Source organism: Moschus berezovskii, chromosome 5 (assembly GCF_049115385.1).
Source record: "Moschus berezovskii isolate FMDL1 chromosome 5, NW_MosBer_1.0, whole genome shotgun sequence".
Lineage (NCBI taxonomy): Eukaryota > Metazoa > Chordata > Mammalia > Artiodactyla > Moschidae > Moschus > Moschus berezovskii.
The window spans coordinates 70356271-70375187 of NC_142464.1; the positions used below are offsets into that span (position 1 = coordinate 70356271).

The following is an 18917-nucleotide window of genomic DNA, read 5'->3' on the forward strand; positions in this document are numbered from 1 at the left end:
GAATGATGGCCAGAAGGCTGATGGCCAATATAATTCTGGTGAGAAATTATATTTCACACATTGGTTTATTTAGTTAGAATTTTCTTTGGGTAATAAAAATAGTGTTATATAAAAATTAGTTGTATCTAACCTCACACATACTGCCATAAATGACTCTGGCAAATCCTACATTTTGAGTGACAGTGACAAATTTCCCAGAAGGCAATTTTGCAGCAAAGTAGGACTATCCCAGATCTGCTCAGAGTGACTTGTTTTGGATAGCTGAATGTTCCAGACAGCTGATTTAAAATAACAAAACAGTGAACACTTCCACTATTTGGATTGGAACATTTTCTAACTGTGTCATACGCTTATTTTTTTCTTAAACAGGTTGCAAAAGATTATGAGGTAGACTTTTCTTAATGACTCATTGTGACCTGGATGTTAAGGAATCAGCTCTAGTATTTGAATGATTTGAATAATTGGTATTTGAATGATTCCCTCCATGTTACTCCTGGTTGCACTTTTTTTCTAATAAATTGTCCAAAAGCTGAAGACTATAATTCCCTTGACCAGCCACAGGAGACGGTTTCAGCAGGGATACCCTCCACAACAGCAAAGAAGGTTTCAGCAGACTAATGTTATACCACCTTCCCTTCTTGCATTTTTGCAGAGTCCTCCATGATCTGGCCTCTGTCTTTCAGGGTGCAATCAGGAAAGGAACTTGGGGACTGGTGCAGAGGCATCAAGAAACTTAGCCCTTGTCTCCAACAGTTTCTGTGGGTCAGTTGACTCTAGTTTGCAAATCCAGAAGGATGTCACCCAAAATGTTCAGGTCACAACTCATTTTTAGTGCAGGGATGTGATAGTATTTCTTTTCTACATGTCAACAAGCAGAGAGCGAATGGTAAAGCTAAAATTGGCCTTGGATGTTGCCATTGCTATATTAACCTGAATCATAAATGGGGGGAGAGAGAAAATGAAAATGTCTAAATTTCAAAAGGGGATCTAGGTCAGGGACTGGCAAGTGTAGCTTGGAGGATACATCCAGCCTGCTGCCCATTTCATATAAGCCACGATTAAGGGTGATTTTTATGTTTTTAATGTTGAGACAAATCAAAAGAAGAATAGTTTGTAACAATTGACAATATCATGAAATTAAAATTCCAGTCTCCATAAATAAAGTTTTATTGGAGCACAGCCATATCCATTCATTTATGTTCATCTATGGCTGTTTTTTGTGCTACAACATCAGAGTTGAGTAGCTACGAGAGACCATATGGTCCACAAAGCCTGCAATATTTGCTATCAGACATTTTTTATGGAAAAATTTGCTGACTACCAGTCTAGAAAGATAAATTTTCTTTGTCTTCTGTGTAGAAATTTCTTTCTCTTTTTTTTTTGTACAGAGAAGTAGGGCTATTCCCATACTTATAAAAGCCCACCCACTCTTATAAATAATGGGTGAAGAATTACCCCTAAATTCCTGGTGGAAATACTAAGAATGTATGTATGTGTTTATGTGTACAGAAACTAAGTATTTAAAATACCTAAGTGTAGTTCAAGCTGACCACCACATGTGATGGTAATTATGAACATAAATTATTCTTGTAAAAGGATAATACTTATTAAATTATGTCAATAATTTAAACAACGTATCTCAATTTTTGTGGTGTTTCCCATAGCCAGCCAAGGGCATCCATTTTTCCCAGGGTGTTCAGAATTTGATAAAACAGGGGGAAAAAAGAGAAAGGAAAGGTCAACGTCCAGGTTTAGGCTACCAACATGGCATTTTTCTTTTTTAAGTCCATAGAGAAACAATGGTCCTGAGAATCTTGAGGATTTTTAAAATTTCTTAAGCTCTTCTTTATTCATTAACAGCTATCTTGTGTGATTCAGGCTTATGGTAGGTCATTGGTAGAAATAACTCAGTAAATGTAAGGGAAGACCCTGACCCATGGGAAAAAGAGAAAGCATCCTCCACCGGGGCCCAGGGAAGTATGGATAACACTGGGATGTTGTTCAGTCTCTCAATCATGTCTGACTGTTTGCAACCCCTAGGTTCCTCTGTTCATTGGATTTCCCAGGCAAGAATGCTGGAGTGGGTTGCCATTTCTTTCTCCAGGGGATCTTCCCGATCCAGGGATCGAACCCTGGTCTCCTGCATTGCAGGCAGGTTCCTAACCACTGAGCTGGGGTACGTGGTAGTAGTTGTGGTTCAATGGTTAAGACTCCACACTTCCAAGGCAAGAGGCACAGGTTTTATTCCCTGATTAGGAAACTAGGACCCCACATGCCGCATGGCACTACCAAAAAAAAAAAAGAAGCAACTGGTGAGAAAGTGTGTTCTGACTGCTGCTTTCCAAACCCTTTTCCCAAAGAAAACAGAGATGGAAAGGAGTCAGAAAATTCGGAGTGAAGTCAAGAGCAGAGTGGGGTTTGCCTCCTCTCTTTGGGACTCTTAGGGTAGTCAACCATGAGGTGTATGGTCTTGCTCCAATGTGAGGAAGCCAGTTAAAATGGCAGTGAGGGTGAACAGGCAAAGAGAGAGACTAATTAGGGATTCTGGAACCTCTCCTGGCACCTGTGTGTTGTGGAGGGATCTAAAAGGTACCTCGAACTGAATGGAGAAACGGAAAACAGCTGATGATGCTGGCGGGGCTGGGGGCGTTTCTGTGCTGAGGGTGATTTACCCATGAACCAAGGACCAGGGATCCACGACCCAGGACAAGCTAGACCTGAGGTAGGGGATGGGAGAGGGGAGGATAGAGATGTTCACACCACCGGTGAGAGCCGAGGTGGGGCCAGGAAAGGCAGAATACATCGTGTGCTTGCCAAGCACAGACTTCTTCAGTGGACCAGCACCCCTGTGAAAGGGGAGCTGTGAAGATCTGGAGGACAGGCTGAGCATTCCAGACTCTCTTTCCTGCCCGCAAAAGCTGAGGTAAGCGGCCATTCTCCTCCCCCCCTTATAGCCAGGGGGAGGACTAGGGGCCAGATCGGCCCTGAGAAAGAGACGAACTGCAACTGAATCAATAACTCACAGGAAGCAGTCTTAAACTAGAAAAGCCTCACACCTTTCCATAACTACCTTAATTCCATGCATGACTCCTACCCTTCTTTCCCCGTGCATGCATACCTAGCAAGGTCAGGACTGAAGGAGTAGTTATGAGAAATGGGCAACTACTTTTCTTGGAACACAGGAATAGTAACATGCTAAATATTTTGATTCTTCTGCTTTATTCAGCGATTTGATATAGTTTTGCTCCAAGCAGAGACTTTCAAATGTTTCGATCATGCCCCTCAGTGAAAAAATATTTTATACCCCTATCTAGAACATAGATATGAACATAAATACATGAAATAAAATGTTGTGAAATCAAACCTACCTTTACTATGGTGACATACTCTCTATTTTATATTATACTCTGCTGCTGCTGCTGCTAAGTCACTTCAGTCGTGTCCGACTCTGTACAAATGCCGCTGATGTCCAGTTAAATCGATTTCATGATCCACCCAATATGATGTGACCAACAGCTTGGAATTTACTATCCTAAAGGCCTAATGCAGGGCTTCCCAGGTTGCTCTATGGATAAAGAATCTGCCTGCAATGCAGGAGACACAAGGAACACGGGTTCAATCCCTAGAACAGAAAGATTCCCTGGAGGAGGAAATGGCACCCCACTCCAGTATTCTTGTCTGGAGAATCCCATGGACAGAGGAGCCTGGAGGGCTACAGTTCATGGGGCTGTACAGAATCAGACACAACTGAGCAAATAAGCACAGAGGCCTAATGAGGTAAATAAAACATTTGTCCCTTCACAACATAGCTACAGATGTTGTGCTTTCATGTTCTATTTCAAAAACTTTACTGCCCCTCCTAATTGCAGGCAGCAGTTATTTATTAAAGCCATCCCCATAATATTTATTGTAGTAGTCAAGACTCTTTCAATCACATGGGATCAAATCCCAACCCAAACTGGTTAAGCCAAAAGTGAATGTATCCTCCCATGTAACAGAGAAGATGAGGATATGGCAAGCTTCAAGCAGTGCTGGATTCAGGGACTCAAACATTTTAAGTCTCTCCCTTTTGATTTTTCTCCTGCCTCTGTGAGTTATTCTCAGTTAGGCCTGCTCTATAAGGCAAAGATCTTGTCTTTGACTGCTCCAGGCAAACACCTCCACTGTTCACAAGCTACAAAGAAGGGAAGCCCCCTACACATCTCATGAAAGGACTCTGATTGGCCATGCTTGGGTCAAGCGCACACCCCTGAACTAAGCACACATTCCAGGGAGACAGGAATTTTCATTGCTTCACGAAAGTCTCAGACCCAAACTTGGCTGGGAGTAGAGCACCAAGACAGTTCCTTCAGGCTCAGGGAAGTGGGGGAGTGGAGCAGGCTATTAGACTAGGGGGAAATTCTGCTCAGGTCAGGTCAAGAGAAAAATCAAGAGCGATAAGAGCACATATAGAAAGATACGCCCTGTGTGAGAGTGTAAACCGCTCTTTTTTCAATGTGCTTAGTTGCTCAGTCATGTTGGACTCTTTGCTACCCCATGGACGATAGCCCACTAGGTTCTTCTGTCCATGGAATTCTCCAGGCAAGAATACTGGAGTGGGTAGCCATTCCCTTCTTCAGGGGATCTTCCCAACCCGGGGATCAAACCTGAGTCTCCATCACTGCAGGCAGATTCTTTACCACTGAGCCACCAGTGGTAGACACTCTTTTAGTAATAAAATTAGCTAAATTTATTTCTAGACTTTGTAACTTCTTAAGCCTTCTTAGGAAAACAAGGTGCTGGAAGATGGGGGTGGGGACAGTGAGGATAATTTCCTGGATTTCCTCTGCCTTCAAGAGGGCCGAGGTTGTCGTTTAGCTAATCTCTAGATGGAAGAGGCAGATGGCACATACACTAAAGTATTACTGAATCCTAGGTTTTTATATACTAAATTGGAATAACCATGCAGACAGCTACAAATGTCATCTCTACTTCAAGCCCAGTTCGTGAGGAGAAACCAAAAAATAAAAAAGATCCCAAGGATGAGTTTTCTTCTTGTCCTTGATATAAAAAGTATGTTAAAAAAGTATAAAGTGGAATGATTGTACAAAATGAATGGCCATGTAAAATCAGATGGTGGAACATATAAAGCAGAATTCCAAATCACAGTTCTGAGAAGAGGATGAACTGTACATTAGGAAGACAGCACTGTTGACCCATTTGCTGTAGGAGTATGGCACACTCCGTTTATTTTCCACGCTGCATATTAGTAGTGTCTGTCACAGCCAAGTCCTCTGACTTGTGCCTTCAAACAACTCACAGCAGGTGTTTGCCAGCTAAGGTCAAGTGTGCATTCTATATCCCTGAGACAGAGGAAACTTAGTTGACCCACAGGGATGGAAATTATGACCTTTGCCTCATTGGCCCTTATGTTGCCCACAGAGCTAACAAAATATGGGCTATTTAATAAAGGAGAAAACTTAAACAATACCTTTGATAGCCATTGTATAGTGGCTTTCAGAAGAATTCTATATGATTTCCAAACTTTAAGGGTGACTTAAAGTTTTTCAAAACATTCTGGTGTGGCTTGTAAGGGTGAGAAGGGGAGTAAGAAGACAGAAATAAGACAAGCGGCCTCTGTTTTCTTTCTCCTCTGTAAACCTTTCCCCCACCAAAAGAACACATGGCTGTTGAGCAGCAACTTACCATTTTTCCAGGGTCAGTTCACTTTCTGTGCTGCTCTAAAGCCTGCTGAAAGCCAGCTCCCTAGGGAGCTCCAGGAATTGGGGCTGGCCTCTCTTCAGTCTGCAAGCACTCAGAAGGAAATGCCCCTTGCTGAGAAAGGGGTGGCAGTTGTGTGTGTGTGTGGGGGAATCCATCTACTGTCACGGAAGTTTCAATTAAATACGGATGCCAATTAATTTAATTTATATTTCTGCATGAAAAAAATCATTCTATTATACATGCATTGGAAGGATGCCAAGAGCCCAGGTTAATAAATTACATCTCTACTGACATAGTATGGAATCACAGACTAATCGGATACTTATTAAATGCCCACCTGTGCTTGGGGTTATACCTTTTATAATAGAAACCCAACAGAAATAAGATCTGTCCAGGAGGGCCTGTCCCAACCCTGTGATCATCTGACACCCACCCTTATTCCCTCTGCTCCGGGCTTTGGTGCATGTCTCAGGAGAACAACTCCAAAAACGAATAATCAATATTCAATTGCCAGGGGTTATGAATGGGCACATTGAATGAATAAGGGAATGAATGATGGAGAACTGTAAATAATCCACTCAAATTAATCAGGGCATAGGCCCTTACTGGTTAGCAGGAAACTTGCCATGATTATTTCACTGGAGATTCAAACCAGCTGGTGGTAGGTAATACCTACTGGTTCTGAAGCCCGTACTCAGAGCCAGAATTGCTATGTTTTATTTTGAATCCTTACAACCATCCTTCAAGGTAGAGGTTATTCCTTCCCAACTCCCTCATTTTAGAGACAGGAAGCTGAGGTTTCAATAAGTGGAAAATGACCTTGCTGAAGGTCATGTGATCAGAGAGGCACACTCAAGACTCGACTTTTCTGACTCAAAGCTGGAATGTTCTTTCTATTGTGCTGGTTGATTTTTTCTGCATCATAGTTCTGTGGTTTTCCTGGTAGTCACGTATGGATTTTAGAGTTGGACCATAAAGAAGGCTGAGTGCTGAAGAACTGATGCTTTCTAACTGGTGCTGGAGAAGACTCTTAAGAGTCCCTTGGACTGCAAGGAGATCAAACCAGTTAGAAGGACTGATGCTGAAGCTCCAGTACTTTGACTACCTGATGCGAAGAGTTGACTCATTAGAAAAGACCCTGATGCTGGGAAAGATTGAAGGCAGGAGGAGAAGAACTGGGGGGACAGAGGATGAGATGGTTGTATGGCATCATTGACTCAATGGACATGAGTGTGAGCAAGCTCTGGGAGATAGCGAAAGACAGGGAAGCCTGGCATGCTGCAGTCCATGGAGTCGCAAAGAGTCAGATATGACTTAGCAATTGAACAACTGGCTGGTGACTGCCCTATTCTAGGCAGTGCTGACACTCTGGGTAGGTCTTGATGAGTTACCTTTACAATTAAATCACCAGAAGTTGACTCCACAGATAGTCCCTGCCTGGGAAATTCACCCTGCTCTCCACTAATCCAGCTTCCACTCACTTTATATGGTGGTGAAACGGGTATCACTCAGTTGTCACAAGTTCTTGCCGGTTGCCACTTACCTGCAGTCATTCATTCAACATATACTGAACACTTACTATGTACCAAGGGCTTTCCAGATGGCTCAGTGGTAAGAACCCATCTTCAAATGCAGGAGATGCAGGAGACCCGGGTTTGATCCCTGGATTGGGAAGATCCCTTGGAGTAGGAAATGTCAACCTGCTCTGGTATTCTTGCTGAAAAATTCCCAAGGACAGAAAAGCCTGGCAGGCTACAATCCCTGGGGTTGTAACGAGTCAGACACTATTGAGCGACTGAGCATGCACACACTATGTACCAGGTGTTCTGCTAGATCCCAGGACACAATAATGAAAAAGGAGGTCAAGCCAACTGAAAAGATGGATTGGCCTGTCATAAAATTACCATGAGGTGTGGTAAATGCTTGGAGTTACTAAAGGAAAATATTCATTTCATCATTCATGCGATCATTCACTGATTCCCTCTATGACTATTTATTTACTGAGTCCCTGGGCTGTGCCACACAACAGGCCTCCTCTACCATGTGTGAGTCAGGGCCCTGGTAGAGGCTACCAGCCTGAATCTGCCTGCCCTCCTCCCCCATCCCATCCCAGAGTCCATCTTGCACGGCAGGGGGCCTCTAAAATCCATGTTTGGACACCCTCGCCTACCTCTGGGGCTTCCTAGGTGGTGCTAGTGGTAAAGAACCCCGCTGGCCAATGCAGGAGACCTAAGAGATGTGGGTTCAATCCCTGGGTCGGGAAGATCTGGAGGAGGAAATGGCAACTCACTCCAGTATTCTTGCCCTGGAAATCCAATGAGCAGAGGAGCTGGGTGGGCCACAGTCCATGGGGTTGCAAAGAGTCGGACACGACTGAAGCAACTTACCACAGCCTGCCTTAACAAGCAGCTTTTGCGAACCCTAGGAGCCAGCTTGGGTCTGTTTGAACAGGGAGTGCTTAAGGCCCAGAGGGTGGTACGGGCTTTGGATGGGCCTGCTTCGTTGGCTTCACTCATTCATCCCCCTGCAGGTGGGGGCAAGGGCAGAGGAGGCCCAGAGCGTGCAGGGGTTGGGCCTCAGACAGCAGCTCCGGCATCACCCGGGAGCTCGGTGGAAAGGCAAAATCTCAAGCCCCTTCTCAGACCCTGGGAATCAAAATCTGCATCTTAGCACTCTAGGTGATTCGCATGAATGTTACGGTTTGAGAAACACGGCTCTAAGGGCCCTGATGTCTAATCCCCTCTTTACAAACTGAGGCCAAAAACATGCAGGGGGAGGCCACAGCTTGGGACTGGGCTGCTGGCGGTGTCTGAAAGTACACTTCTGGGCACCTCATATTCTCTAGTGGTGAATATGTGCCAAAGCAAATTTGAGAAAAATGTACCTTTTTAGTATCTCAGATTGACAGGGTTCTGGATTAAGAGATTTATAGTAAGTAATCCAAGGAAGAGAATTCCAAGTCCCAGGCAAAGTAATGAAAGGAAGGGTAGAGATAATACATCACTCAGGAAAAACCTTGAGGGAGGGTTGAAAACCTTTTTGTTTCCTATTTCATATCTGGATTCAATGCCCATGAGCTGGAGGGGATTTCCATAGCCAAAGCTAATTGTCTGGTAAAAATTCTTTATTTTTTTTCACTTCTGCATTCCTTTGGCTTTTTCTCCCTCTTTCCTTAGGATATTTTAGTTCCCAATCCTTTCTGATGCATCCATTTTGCCCTGTTTTTCTATACTTCTCTGAATTGCTTTTCTTAAATCTTTCACTCTGCTTCAAAGAACATAAAACAAAGAGGATGAAAGGGACAAAGGTGAAAAATATGGTCTGGTGCCAATTTCATGCTGCTACCGATTCCAAGCTATTAAATTTTTAAAAAAATACGTAATTTTTGTTCATGCATAAAAATAGAATTGCATTTCAATTTTGCAAGTACCCTTCACCCAGTTACAATTATCAACACATTGCCTATTGTGTTTCAGCTGCTTTATTCTGTCTTCACATTGTCATTTCTCCCCTAACTTTAATTTCCCCTTTCTTCCTCCTTCCCTCTTCTCTTTCTCTCTCCTTCCCTCTGTTTTCCCTCTCTCTCTTTTCTTCTCCATCTCCTTCTCCCCCCTGCTTCTTTCTCTCCCCCTTGCTCTCCCCCTTCCCACTCTCTCTTTCTCTGACGTTTATTAAAGCAAATCCCAGACATCATATCATTTAACTCATTTCCTATACCATTTCCCGGAGGCAGGGAGGGCCACAAGAGACTATAAGCTGAGGAAATGATCTCTTATGATTATTTTCTTCACCAAAATGTGGAATTTGTGTTACCGCGATAAGCGAAAATATAGAATTTCCCCAAACCTCTACATGACACCCCAGATGGTGCAGATTTGATTTGCCATCTCTAGGTCCTCTGCCTTGAGTCTTTGAGGGGGGTCTATGAAAACTTTTTAATCTTCCTTTACTATTCAAGTAGTAACAAAATAACAGCAATCTTGGATGTTTATAAACCCCAAAGGAAGTGCATGTTATCTTCTTGTTTCAAAGAGCATTCTGAGAGCATCACTTTTGCAGTAGAAATTTGTAAGTGTGCAATTTGAAGAGAGTTTCTACAACAAGGAACCAAACACATTTTTCCCCCAGTGCAAACCCCCTGAGCCGACTGTTATGATGGTTTAAAGGTGCTTTGGATCAAGACCTAGAAAAGCAAGAATGTGTACAGTTGCTTTCACGCTCACACACATCAGATCTAAGGAGTATCAAGTAATTTGGAGGTGTGGTTATTTTCTATGAGTAAATGTCCAACTAAATTTGAGTAAAATGCTTTCTAAATAAGTCAAATAGGCAGGAGCTTTGAATGAGGGAATTAATTATATGTAGCCAGTGTCCTAAGGAAAAGAATCCCAATGTGGCACAGAGAATGTAATTATTGGGAGGCACATGCCAACAAATCATTCCCTAAAATATTAATGCTATCAAAGAACAGCTGGATAATGAGAGAAACTTGACCCTTGGGGGACTAGCAGAGGTTGCTGCAGAACTGTGTGTAGTTGTGATGTCATGAAATTCCTCTAAATTTAGCAAAAATATTATTAGGTGTGGTTCTGGGAAAGTTATTAGCAGTAAACATGGCTTTGTACTTTTATCATCTTATCACGATCATTATATCTCACTGGTGCTGCGGTTCCACACAACTTTCTTCCTTAATTGCTCAGGATTTATACAATCCAAACAACACTCCTTAAAAAAAAACTCTTTAAGTCTGGCAAGGACTTTTCTTTTTTGTAAGTAAAAACACAGTACCTAAGAAATTTCTGCAAAAACAATTTCCCATATGCTTATTTAAGTTCTTTAAGTCAAGAAAGACTGTCTCATTGTCTGTAGATAAAAGCCGGAACTTAATTGGGTTTTACTAAATAGCCTATTATTGTCCCACGTAATGTCTAACAGAGCAATAAAGTTAAATATTTACACAGTCCTACCTAACATCTGAAATGTTGGGCATTATTTTTATATTCTCATAACTAAATGCTAATCCCTATATTTAAAGTCAGAAATCAGAAGTGACTGTTTCCTTGTAATATACTTGAACTTATATTTTAAAACAGAAACCGTTTTATTGAGTTACAGAACAACAACAACAACAAAACATCTATGAACCGACTAGGACCCTCGGGAAGCCGCGAGCGTGGTGAATGCTTTTGACCGCACACTTTCATGGCTGGTGAGCAGCAAACTTTGTCTTTTTGTTTCACTCAACTTGCCAACATCTAAATCAGTGACACGGGCATTCAGCGTTTCCTTTGACAAATAGGTCGAGATACGCGGAACATATTCACACGAACCAATAAATGATGAGAGGAAGTTCAGGATGCCGTAAAAATAAATTGTTGAGTTGAGCCCAGGTTTCACATAACGCCAGTTTCACAGGGCACTTACCCGGCTAAAGGCGCAGTGCCCCTGAAAATAGCACACGGGGGACACATCATTTAAATAAATGTGTTTCTTTGCCCGAACAGAAGTTCAGATCTGCTCAGTTATCATTAATTTTGTTCTTTTATATCCGTTGCGGAAACGAATGGAGAAGTTGTGCTCTTTGAGGTTTTGTGAGTTGCCCTGAGCAGGCGGAGGTGACCCTCGATTTTTCACCCGGGCGGCGCGCAGGTTAGGGGGACGGGGGAGAGTGTGAGTGTATGCGCATTTGTCAAACGTGCCGCCCCTTCTGGAGAAAGTGGAAACCGAGGGGGAAAACGCTGCGCAAATGTGGAGGGCCCTAAAAGTCATGTCATCCACCCGGAACTCTTAGAACAGGTGTCCCAGGAACGAGGCCGGAACTGTGCAACAGGTGACAGATGATTCGACAACCCTCAGCCACCCAATTCATTTTTTATTCCATCCCTAAAAAGCAAACCTCAGGTCCCCACTCGCGCGCCAACTCGTGTGGGTAGACGGAGACCCGGAGGCTTTGGCCCTCTGCGGAGTTTGCTGGACTATGCGGGGTGTGTGTGTGTGTGCGTGGAGAGGGCCTGATCCCCCAAGTTTAGGGTCGAGTCGAGTCCCGGGGGAGTGCCAGGGGAGGAGGTGGGCCGGGAAAGGCGGAGGAGGGCGCACGAACCAGAGGGCGCGCAGGGCACGCAGCCGCGCCGCGCGCGCTCGGGCGGCGCGACCCGGGAGGCGGACTCTCTCTTAACCCTCGCTGCCTCCCCCTCCCTCTTCCTTTTTAAAGGACGCCGTGGAGGCAGAGCTGTCAGCAACCGGGAGGCCGTTTGTACTTGGCCGGGGCAGGCTGACTCCCGTGACAGACAGGGGCGGGGGCTGAGGGGCCGCCTGTCCCGAAGGCCCACACGTGGGCATCGCACATTCTCCTGCCTCGGGCTCCGCTCTGGACCCAGCGACGGCGGCGAGTCCAGGTGCTGCGCGGCCCGGGAGTTGCCAGCCCCGGACGCGATGGCTCCCGTGAGGAGTGGGGTGGGAGGTGGCCGAGGGCTGGGCGAGCCCCTGGCGCCCGGAGAGTTATGAGCGGAGCAAAGGACCGCAGCATCAGCCCGAGCCGCAACCTCGGCCGGCGCCTCCCGCGGGCCCTCGCCAACTCGCCCCCGCGCACCATGCCGACGCCCGGCCGGCTGAGCCCGCCGCGCAGCCCCTGCTTCCCCCCTGCCCCCCGCTAACCCTCAGGGGACTTGTTTTGGCCGCCCTGCCAGCTCCCCAGGCCGCTCCCCAGGAGAGGCGGAACCTTGGGGCGAGCGGAGCCCCGGCTCAGCCCTTCGCTCTCCAAGCCCCGGCCCCCTCCCGGCCGCCCGGCGCGCCCGCGGCGATGGGGGCGCTGCTGGCGCTCTGCCTCCTCCTGGGCTGGCTGCGCGGGGGTCCGGCGGGCGCCCAGCAGCCCGGAGAGTACTGCCATGGTTGGGTGGACGTGCAGGGAAACTACCACGAGGGTTTCCAGTGCCCGGAGGACTTCGACACGCTGGACGCCACCATCTGCTGCGGCTCCTGCGCGCTGCGCTATTGCTGCGCCGCGGCCGACGCCAGGCTGGAGCAGGGCGGCTGCACCAACGACCGCGGCGAGCTGGAGCACCCGGGCATCACGGCGCGTGAGTTAAAGGGCCCAAGGTGGGGCAGACCCTGCCCGGTCGCGCGGCTGGGCTGCCGTGCGTGCCGACCGGTGTGTGCGCAAACAGGCGTGCCAGGCCTTCCCCGGTCTGCGCAAAGGGGACGCTAGGAAGTGGGGGGATCAAGGGAGAAGTGGGTGGTCGCGTTTCAGGTCAGGGGCGCTGTTCCTTTGCAGTCCGGATTCCCGCCACACGCGGTCTCCGCGGGTCTGCCCAGGAGCTAGTTCGCAACGGACCGCGAGGACCGCGGGGCTTGCACCCAGTGACTCCTGGGGAGAAAGAAGGAGCCCTGGGCGCTCGCGCCAGGCTGGAGTTGAGTTTTCACGGGTGGTAAGGGTTCCCTACTCTGCGCCCTGGGAGCTCCGCGAGCTTTGAGAAGTGCTGATGGCGCAGGAAACGCAACTCTTGGGGGTGCGTGTATCTGTAGCCCCACGGCGGTAAGGAACTTAAGTCACATTTTTGTGTGTGTGTGTGTGGCCGTTTGGTGGTGTTTCTAAGCCCCATTCTCACGACTTCCTTTCATTTCTCTGCATCGAATTACCCACTCCGGCCCACCCCCTATTGTCACGCTTTTCAGAAATGCCCAGGTCCTCCAGTTGGGTATTTAGAAACCGGGGTCGCAGGGGCTTCCCCGCCCCCTATTCTCACGTCGGAAAACACGGGTCAAGTTTCCGCTTACTTCAGAGCGGAATAAATCACAACCCCAGCAGAGGAACTTTACACCTTAAAAAACAAAAAAAACACCTCTTTTCACCTGAATTGGAACTTCAGGGAGACCATTTAGAGCTCCAGGCGATGGTTTTACAGCCGGGAAATCGGAGGAGCGGGGGTGGGGGGTGGTGGGGTGCAGGGGGCGGGGGGAACCGAGAGAGAGCCTCGACACCCCAGAACTCAAGAGCGGGGGTCTCAAGCGGGCCAAAGACAGTCCCGAGGCAAGGCGGGAGAGGCTGGAGAGATGATTAACGGTGCTGGAGCCCCAGTCCCCTGAGACTGACAACCCAGAGGAAAGGGGGACCCACCTTCCTTAGAACTCCATTAGACCTTCAAGGAATTTAACTTTGGAGGGCAAAACACCAATCCAGAGGATTGAGGAAGTGGCTTCTGGGGGAAAGATGTTCAGTGGAAAGTAGGGAACTCTTCAGGCGGCCTGGCCTGTTCCGAAAATACAAACTGGCTTCACAGTCACTCGCCCTCTCTGCAGAGTCAGTGCTAAGTAACCGGTCTCCCTCAGGGACCCCATCCTGGCCTCCCGCAGTGCTCTGTGGCAGGAGAGGGGGCAGTCTCTGCACCCACTTCTAGTAGTAGAAGTAGTACTAACCTTCTTCTAGTAAGACAGGGCAGAGTGGGTGGCACCGGGAAGAGCTTACACCCAGGAGCCCACAGATCTTAGGGTGGATAGTTCCCTGTCACATTGCCTGTGTGTCTTTGGGAAACTCAGCAACTCCAATATGTTTCCACATCTGGAAACTAGACCATATCATTCCTGCCTCACAGGGTTACATGAATCTGATAATAAATACAAAATAGGCACACAGTAGGGTCTTAGTCAATGCAGACTTGCTTTCTTCTACCTCTTAAGCCGGAGGTTTGCATCCCAAGGCAGCTCTACCAGGCAGGGGCCACAGCTGGAGGACTGCTTGGGAGGTGCCTCTGGGTGGGAAACATTATGTCTGCCTTATAGAGAAAGAAGGGAACTGGGGTTAACTCTGTCAAAAAGGTGTGCTCCCAGAAAGTGTGGGTCACCGATACCAAGGACCACACCGCAGTCTAGCTAAAGTTCATTCTGACCTTCCCAGAATTTGAGTGGGGATCGAGAGGCAGGAGCGTGACGGCTGGAGGAGTCATCCCAGTTGTTTTTGGAAAGACGTATCCAGACTGGACAGTTTGTGATGCGGTAGGAGACCCAGTTAATGGGGGCCTGCTATGGGTTTCTTTATACTGTTCTTTCTGTAGTCTTATAAAATCCTGGGGGTTTCAGTTAACAGTTCGGCTCTCTTTGTTCAGATTGGAGATTCTTGGCTATCAGATGGATTTTCAGCCTTAGTGTCCTTAAGCACCCCACCGTGATAAAACTCCTAAAACCTGGATTGAAAGCCAGTGTTATGGTAACCCCCCAAACTCATCTTTTCCCTCCCTCTAGTGCGTGGACAGGAGGATAGAGTCTGTTCCTTCTGATTTCCAGATGTGCAATATGATGGCTAATTGCTAACAGAATCTACAGTATCAGTCTGCTTCCTCCCTGCTAGGAGCAAGAATATTCCATCATCACAGTTTGCAATTCAGAGGTTACTAGTAACAAGCTCTGAGAAGCCGGGCTGACAAGGGTGGTTGAATGGACTTCCCACCTCCTACCCGTGAGCAGCCCGGAGTTTGGGAATCTCTGGTCCGAGTACCTGTGCCTGTTTTTGCCTTCTAGAGCCTGTCTACGTTCCCTTCCTGATTGTTGGCTCCATCTTCATTGCCTTCATCATCCTAGGCTCTTTAGTGGCTATTTATTGCTGCACCTGCTTGAGACCTAAGGAACCCTCGCAGCAGCCAATCCGCTTCTCACTCCGCAGCTATCAGACAGAGACTCTCCCCATGATCTTGACTTCTACGAACCTCAGGGCACCTTCCAGGCAGTCCAGCACAGCCACCAGCTCCAGCTCCACTGGGGGCTCCATCCGCAGGTTCTCCTTTGCCCGGGCAGAACCAGGCTGTCTGGTGCCCTCACCACCCCCACCTTACACCACAGGCCACCCAATCCACTTGACCCAGCCGTCCGGTTTCCTGGTGTCACCCCAGTACTTCGCTTACCCGCTCCAGCAGGAGCCCCCACTGCCCGGGAAGAGCTGTCCAGACTTCAGTTCCAGTTGACAGGCCATGGCTACAGATCCATCATCTAGTGCAATGGCACACCTGTGGATGCTGCTGCCGTGGCCACCAGGAATCCCAAGAAAATTTCACTTGGACCGGCACCGTCATGGAGGAAAGCGCAAGGAAAATACAGCACCTCTTAGTCTTGAGGTTCCTGGCTGCAGTCACAGAATGGCTGTATTAAGAAAATTGCTTTCTGGCTTTGAAGGCATGGTGACTATTACATTTCAACTTACACTACTTTTATTCAAAATATGCAGTAGTCCGACTTGAAAGTTACAAATCGGCTAAAGCTGTTTTATTGGACAATTCAGCTATCCTACATAGGCCTATGTGTTCTTTTTTCATTATAAGTTCTTTAGTGAGTGATAATACAAATATATACATAAATAAGCAAATAAATTGTACCTGATTGTAATTATCGAAGGTTCATTTAAAAAAGTAACTGCTAAGTAAACTGAAGAGACAGTGAACAGCCTGTTTATAATTTGGGGAGCAACTTAACTGGGAATAATATTAGCATCATGAGAACAGTTATTTTTTAAATCAATAGCTACATTTTGTTGGAAATATAAGAGTGTCTTCAGAACAGAAGATTTCAATAACTGCATGAGAAATTTAACATTTTAAATATTTACTTAGATATTCATTGTAACAGAGATATTATGTAAAAGCATTTCCCCCACCTGCCCAAGGGAATATTTATTGCAGACGTTTTGTTCAGCAACATTTAGCGTTTAAATGAAAGTTGAACAGTTGGGTCTTAAAACATTTATTTGTAAAATGAGTTATGTACAAATGTAAAGATGTGTAATTTAATGTATTTACTACACTGATGGTACTAATTATTTAGTAGTCACACTGTAATTTTTTATGATAATAATAAGCGTGGAGTTCAAAGTCCAGCTTTGGCTATAATCATCTGATATTATGTATCTTAAGTGCCACTGAATTCCATGTCTGCTGACTAAATATTTGGGCATGTATCCTGCTGGATTTTAGAATAAATAAAATGCTTTATGTTTTCATGAAATCTCTTTGAAAGTTTAGATCAAAGTGCTTCATTGTATCTCCTTAATGGTACTCTCTGCTATTCAATAAAAGGAAATGTCTTTACCTAACCCTTCATAATTTGAAATGAAAGAAATCCTACATTAATTTTGTATTATGTTCGAAAGCTGTTTTCTACATTGGGACGCCTGAAAGCAGCCAAGGAAGTGAACTTTTATAGAGACATCAGCCCGTGGGCTGCAATCCTTAGATGTGTTATTTGCATAGATTTAAAAATTGGGACATTTCTCATAAGAATCTGAATTTTGGCTTTTCGTGGCATGAAGAGGGTGTGGCACTGAGGGTGCTGTTTTGCTGGGGGTAGGAGGTCCTTTTCCCGGAGAAGGCAATGGCAAGCCACTCCAGTTCTATTGCCTAGAAAATCCCATGGATGGAGGAACCTGGTAGGCTGCAGTCCGTGGGGTCGCTGAGGGTCAGACATGACTGAGCGACTTCACTTTCACTTTCACACATTGGAGAAGGAAATGGCAACCCACTCCAGTGTTCTTGCCTGGAGAATCCCAGGGACAGGGGAGCCTGGTGGGCTTCCATCTATGGGGTCACACAGAGTTGGACACGACTGAAGTGACTCAGCAGCAGCAGCAGCAGCAGGAGGTCCTTTTCAGAGAGGCTCCTTGCCTTCCACCAGTCTTCTGCCTGGTCTCCCTGGCCTGGCCCATCTCCCTCAGTTTTGTTGCCTCTTGGCCCATTGGGTGTCCTTTGGAAACCCAGGTTTATGTGGGTTCATACTATTGTATGTCATCCTCAATAGCTCTTATCAAATACAGATCCTTTAGAGGTGGAACGCTGACCTAAGAAAAATCATTTGGCCTTGACTCTTTGTTTTCTAGTTTAGGAAGCAAGTTGGAAGATGCTGTGTCTTTGCCCAGACTGATGTCAGGAGCTCTGACTTCTGGTCTCCTGCTTTCTCCTGTAACTAATCCAGGTACTCGAAGTTAGCCCAAATAATTAAGGAATAAACATAAGAAGGAAGGGAGGGAGGAAGGGGGGAAGGCAAGAAGGAAAAAAAGGAGGGAGCGGGAGAGGAAAGGAGGGAGGAAAAGCTGAACGTAGAAGGATAAACATTTGTGTGAAGCTCTGGAATTCACTCTTATGTCATTAGACTGGCTTTATTCATGTTTGTTACATACTGCTCCTTTGCTATTTTAATTATTACTGGGCTCTTATGACTCAAACAGTATTCTAAATATTTACATCCACTAACTCTTCCAGCCCCTCCCCCCGCCGCAGCAAACAATGCAACATGGAGGTATTATAATTCCTATTTTATAGATTTGGAAACCAAGGCATACAGGAGTGAAGTAACTTGCCCATGATCCCACAGCTAGTCAGTCCTGGAGCTGTCTGCATAACCAGATTCCAACAGCAAGGGAACACCGGCTTTGAGGTTTCTTTGTCTCTGGGCACACAATCCACTAACAAGTAAAGCATGAGGCTCAGGGCCTCTCTCCAGGACAGTGACTATTAACTCTGTTGGATCTAGTGAGTTCTCCTTAGAACAAATATTTTGTGTCATACCTTTAACTGTCAAGCTGGTGGCTCAGATGGTAAAGAATCTGCCTGCAATGCAGGATATCCAGGTTTGATCCCTGGATTGCGAAGATCCTCTGGAGAATGGAATGGTAACCCTCTTTAGTATTCTTGCCTGGAGAATTCTGTGGACAGAGGTGCCTGGCGGACTGCAGTTCAGTGGGTTTGCAAAGAGTCGGACACGACTGAGCGACTAATGCTTTCACTTTTAACTGTCCTAAAATGAAATTCCTAGATCATATTACTCACTACACATATACTTAAAAATAATATAATGTCTTAATTGTAAATAGAAAGGAGAATGAAAAGGAGAATTATTTCATAATGTAAAAGCTTCAGCAGATTTAACAGGACTCACAGGAGAACCTCTTCACCCAGGAATCACTGAGATGGACAGCTCCCAATCCAGACCTGCGCAGGTTTATAACACTGTCAGTTTACACTCCAGAGTGGTCCTACTGTTACTGAGATTTTTTTCCAAAGTTTGATCTTCTTTAAATCTGCACCACAGTTATGTACCTGGAAAATTCAGTGTATATTTAAGGCAGTGCAGAAAATACTTAGATAAAATGGGACTAGATTTTTCCACTGATAGGAATGGAAGGATATTTCAAAGTCCTGCTAATGGACATCAAGTCTTTGTTGGGCCAACTGTCTCATGCA

General features: G+C 46.1%; 1 protein-coding gene across 1 annotated transcript; it reads left to right on the forward strand.

Annotated features, from left to right (window-relative positions):
- Positions 1–12495: 12495 nt before the first annotated feature.
- Positions 12496–16763, forward strand: SHISA3 (shisa family member 3). The gene is made up of 2 exons (XM_055435029.2): positions 12496–12779; positions 15214–16763. Exons 1-2 carry the CDS (start codon positions 12503–12505, stop codon positions 15651–15653), a joined length of 717 nt encoding a protein of 238 aa, XP_055291004.1. The 5' UTR covers positions 12496–12502; the 3' UTR covers positions 15654–16763.
- Positions 16764–18917: the final 2154 nt, after the last annotated feature.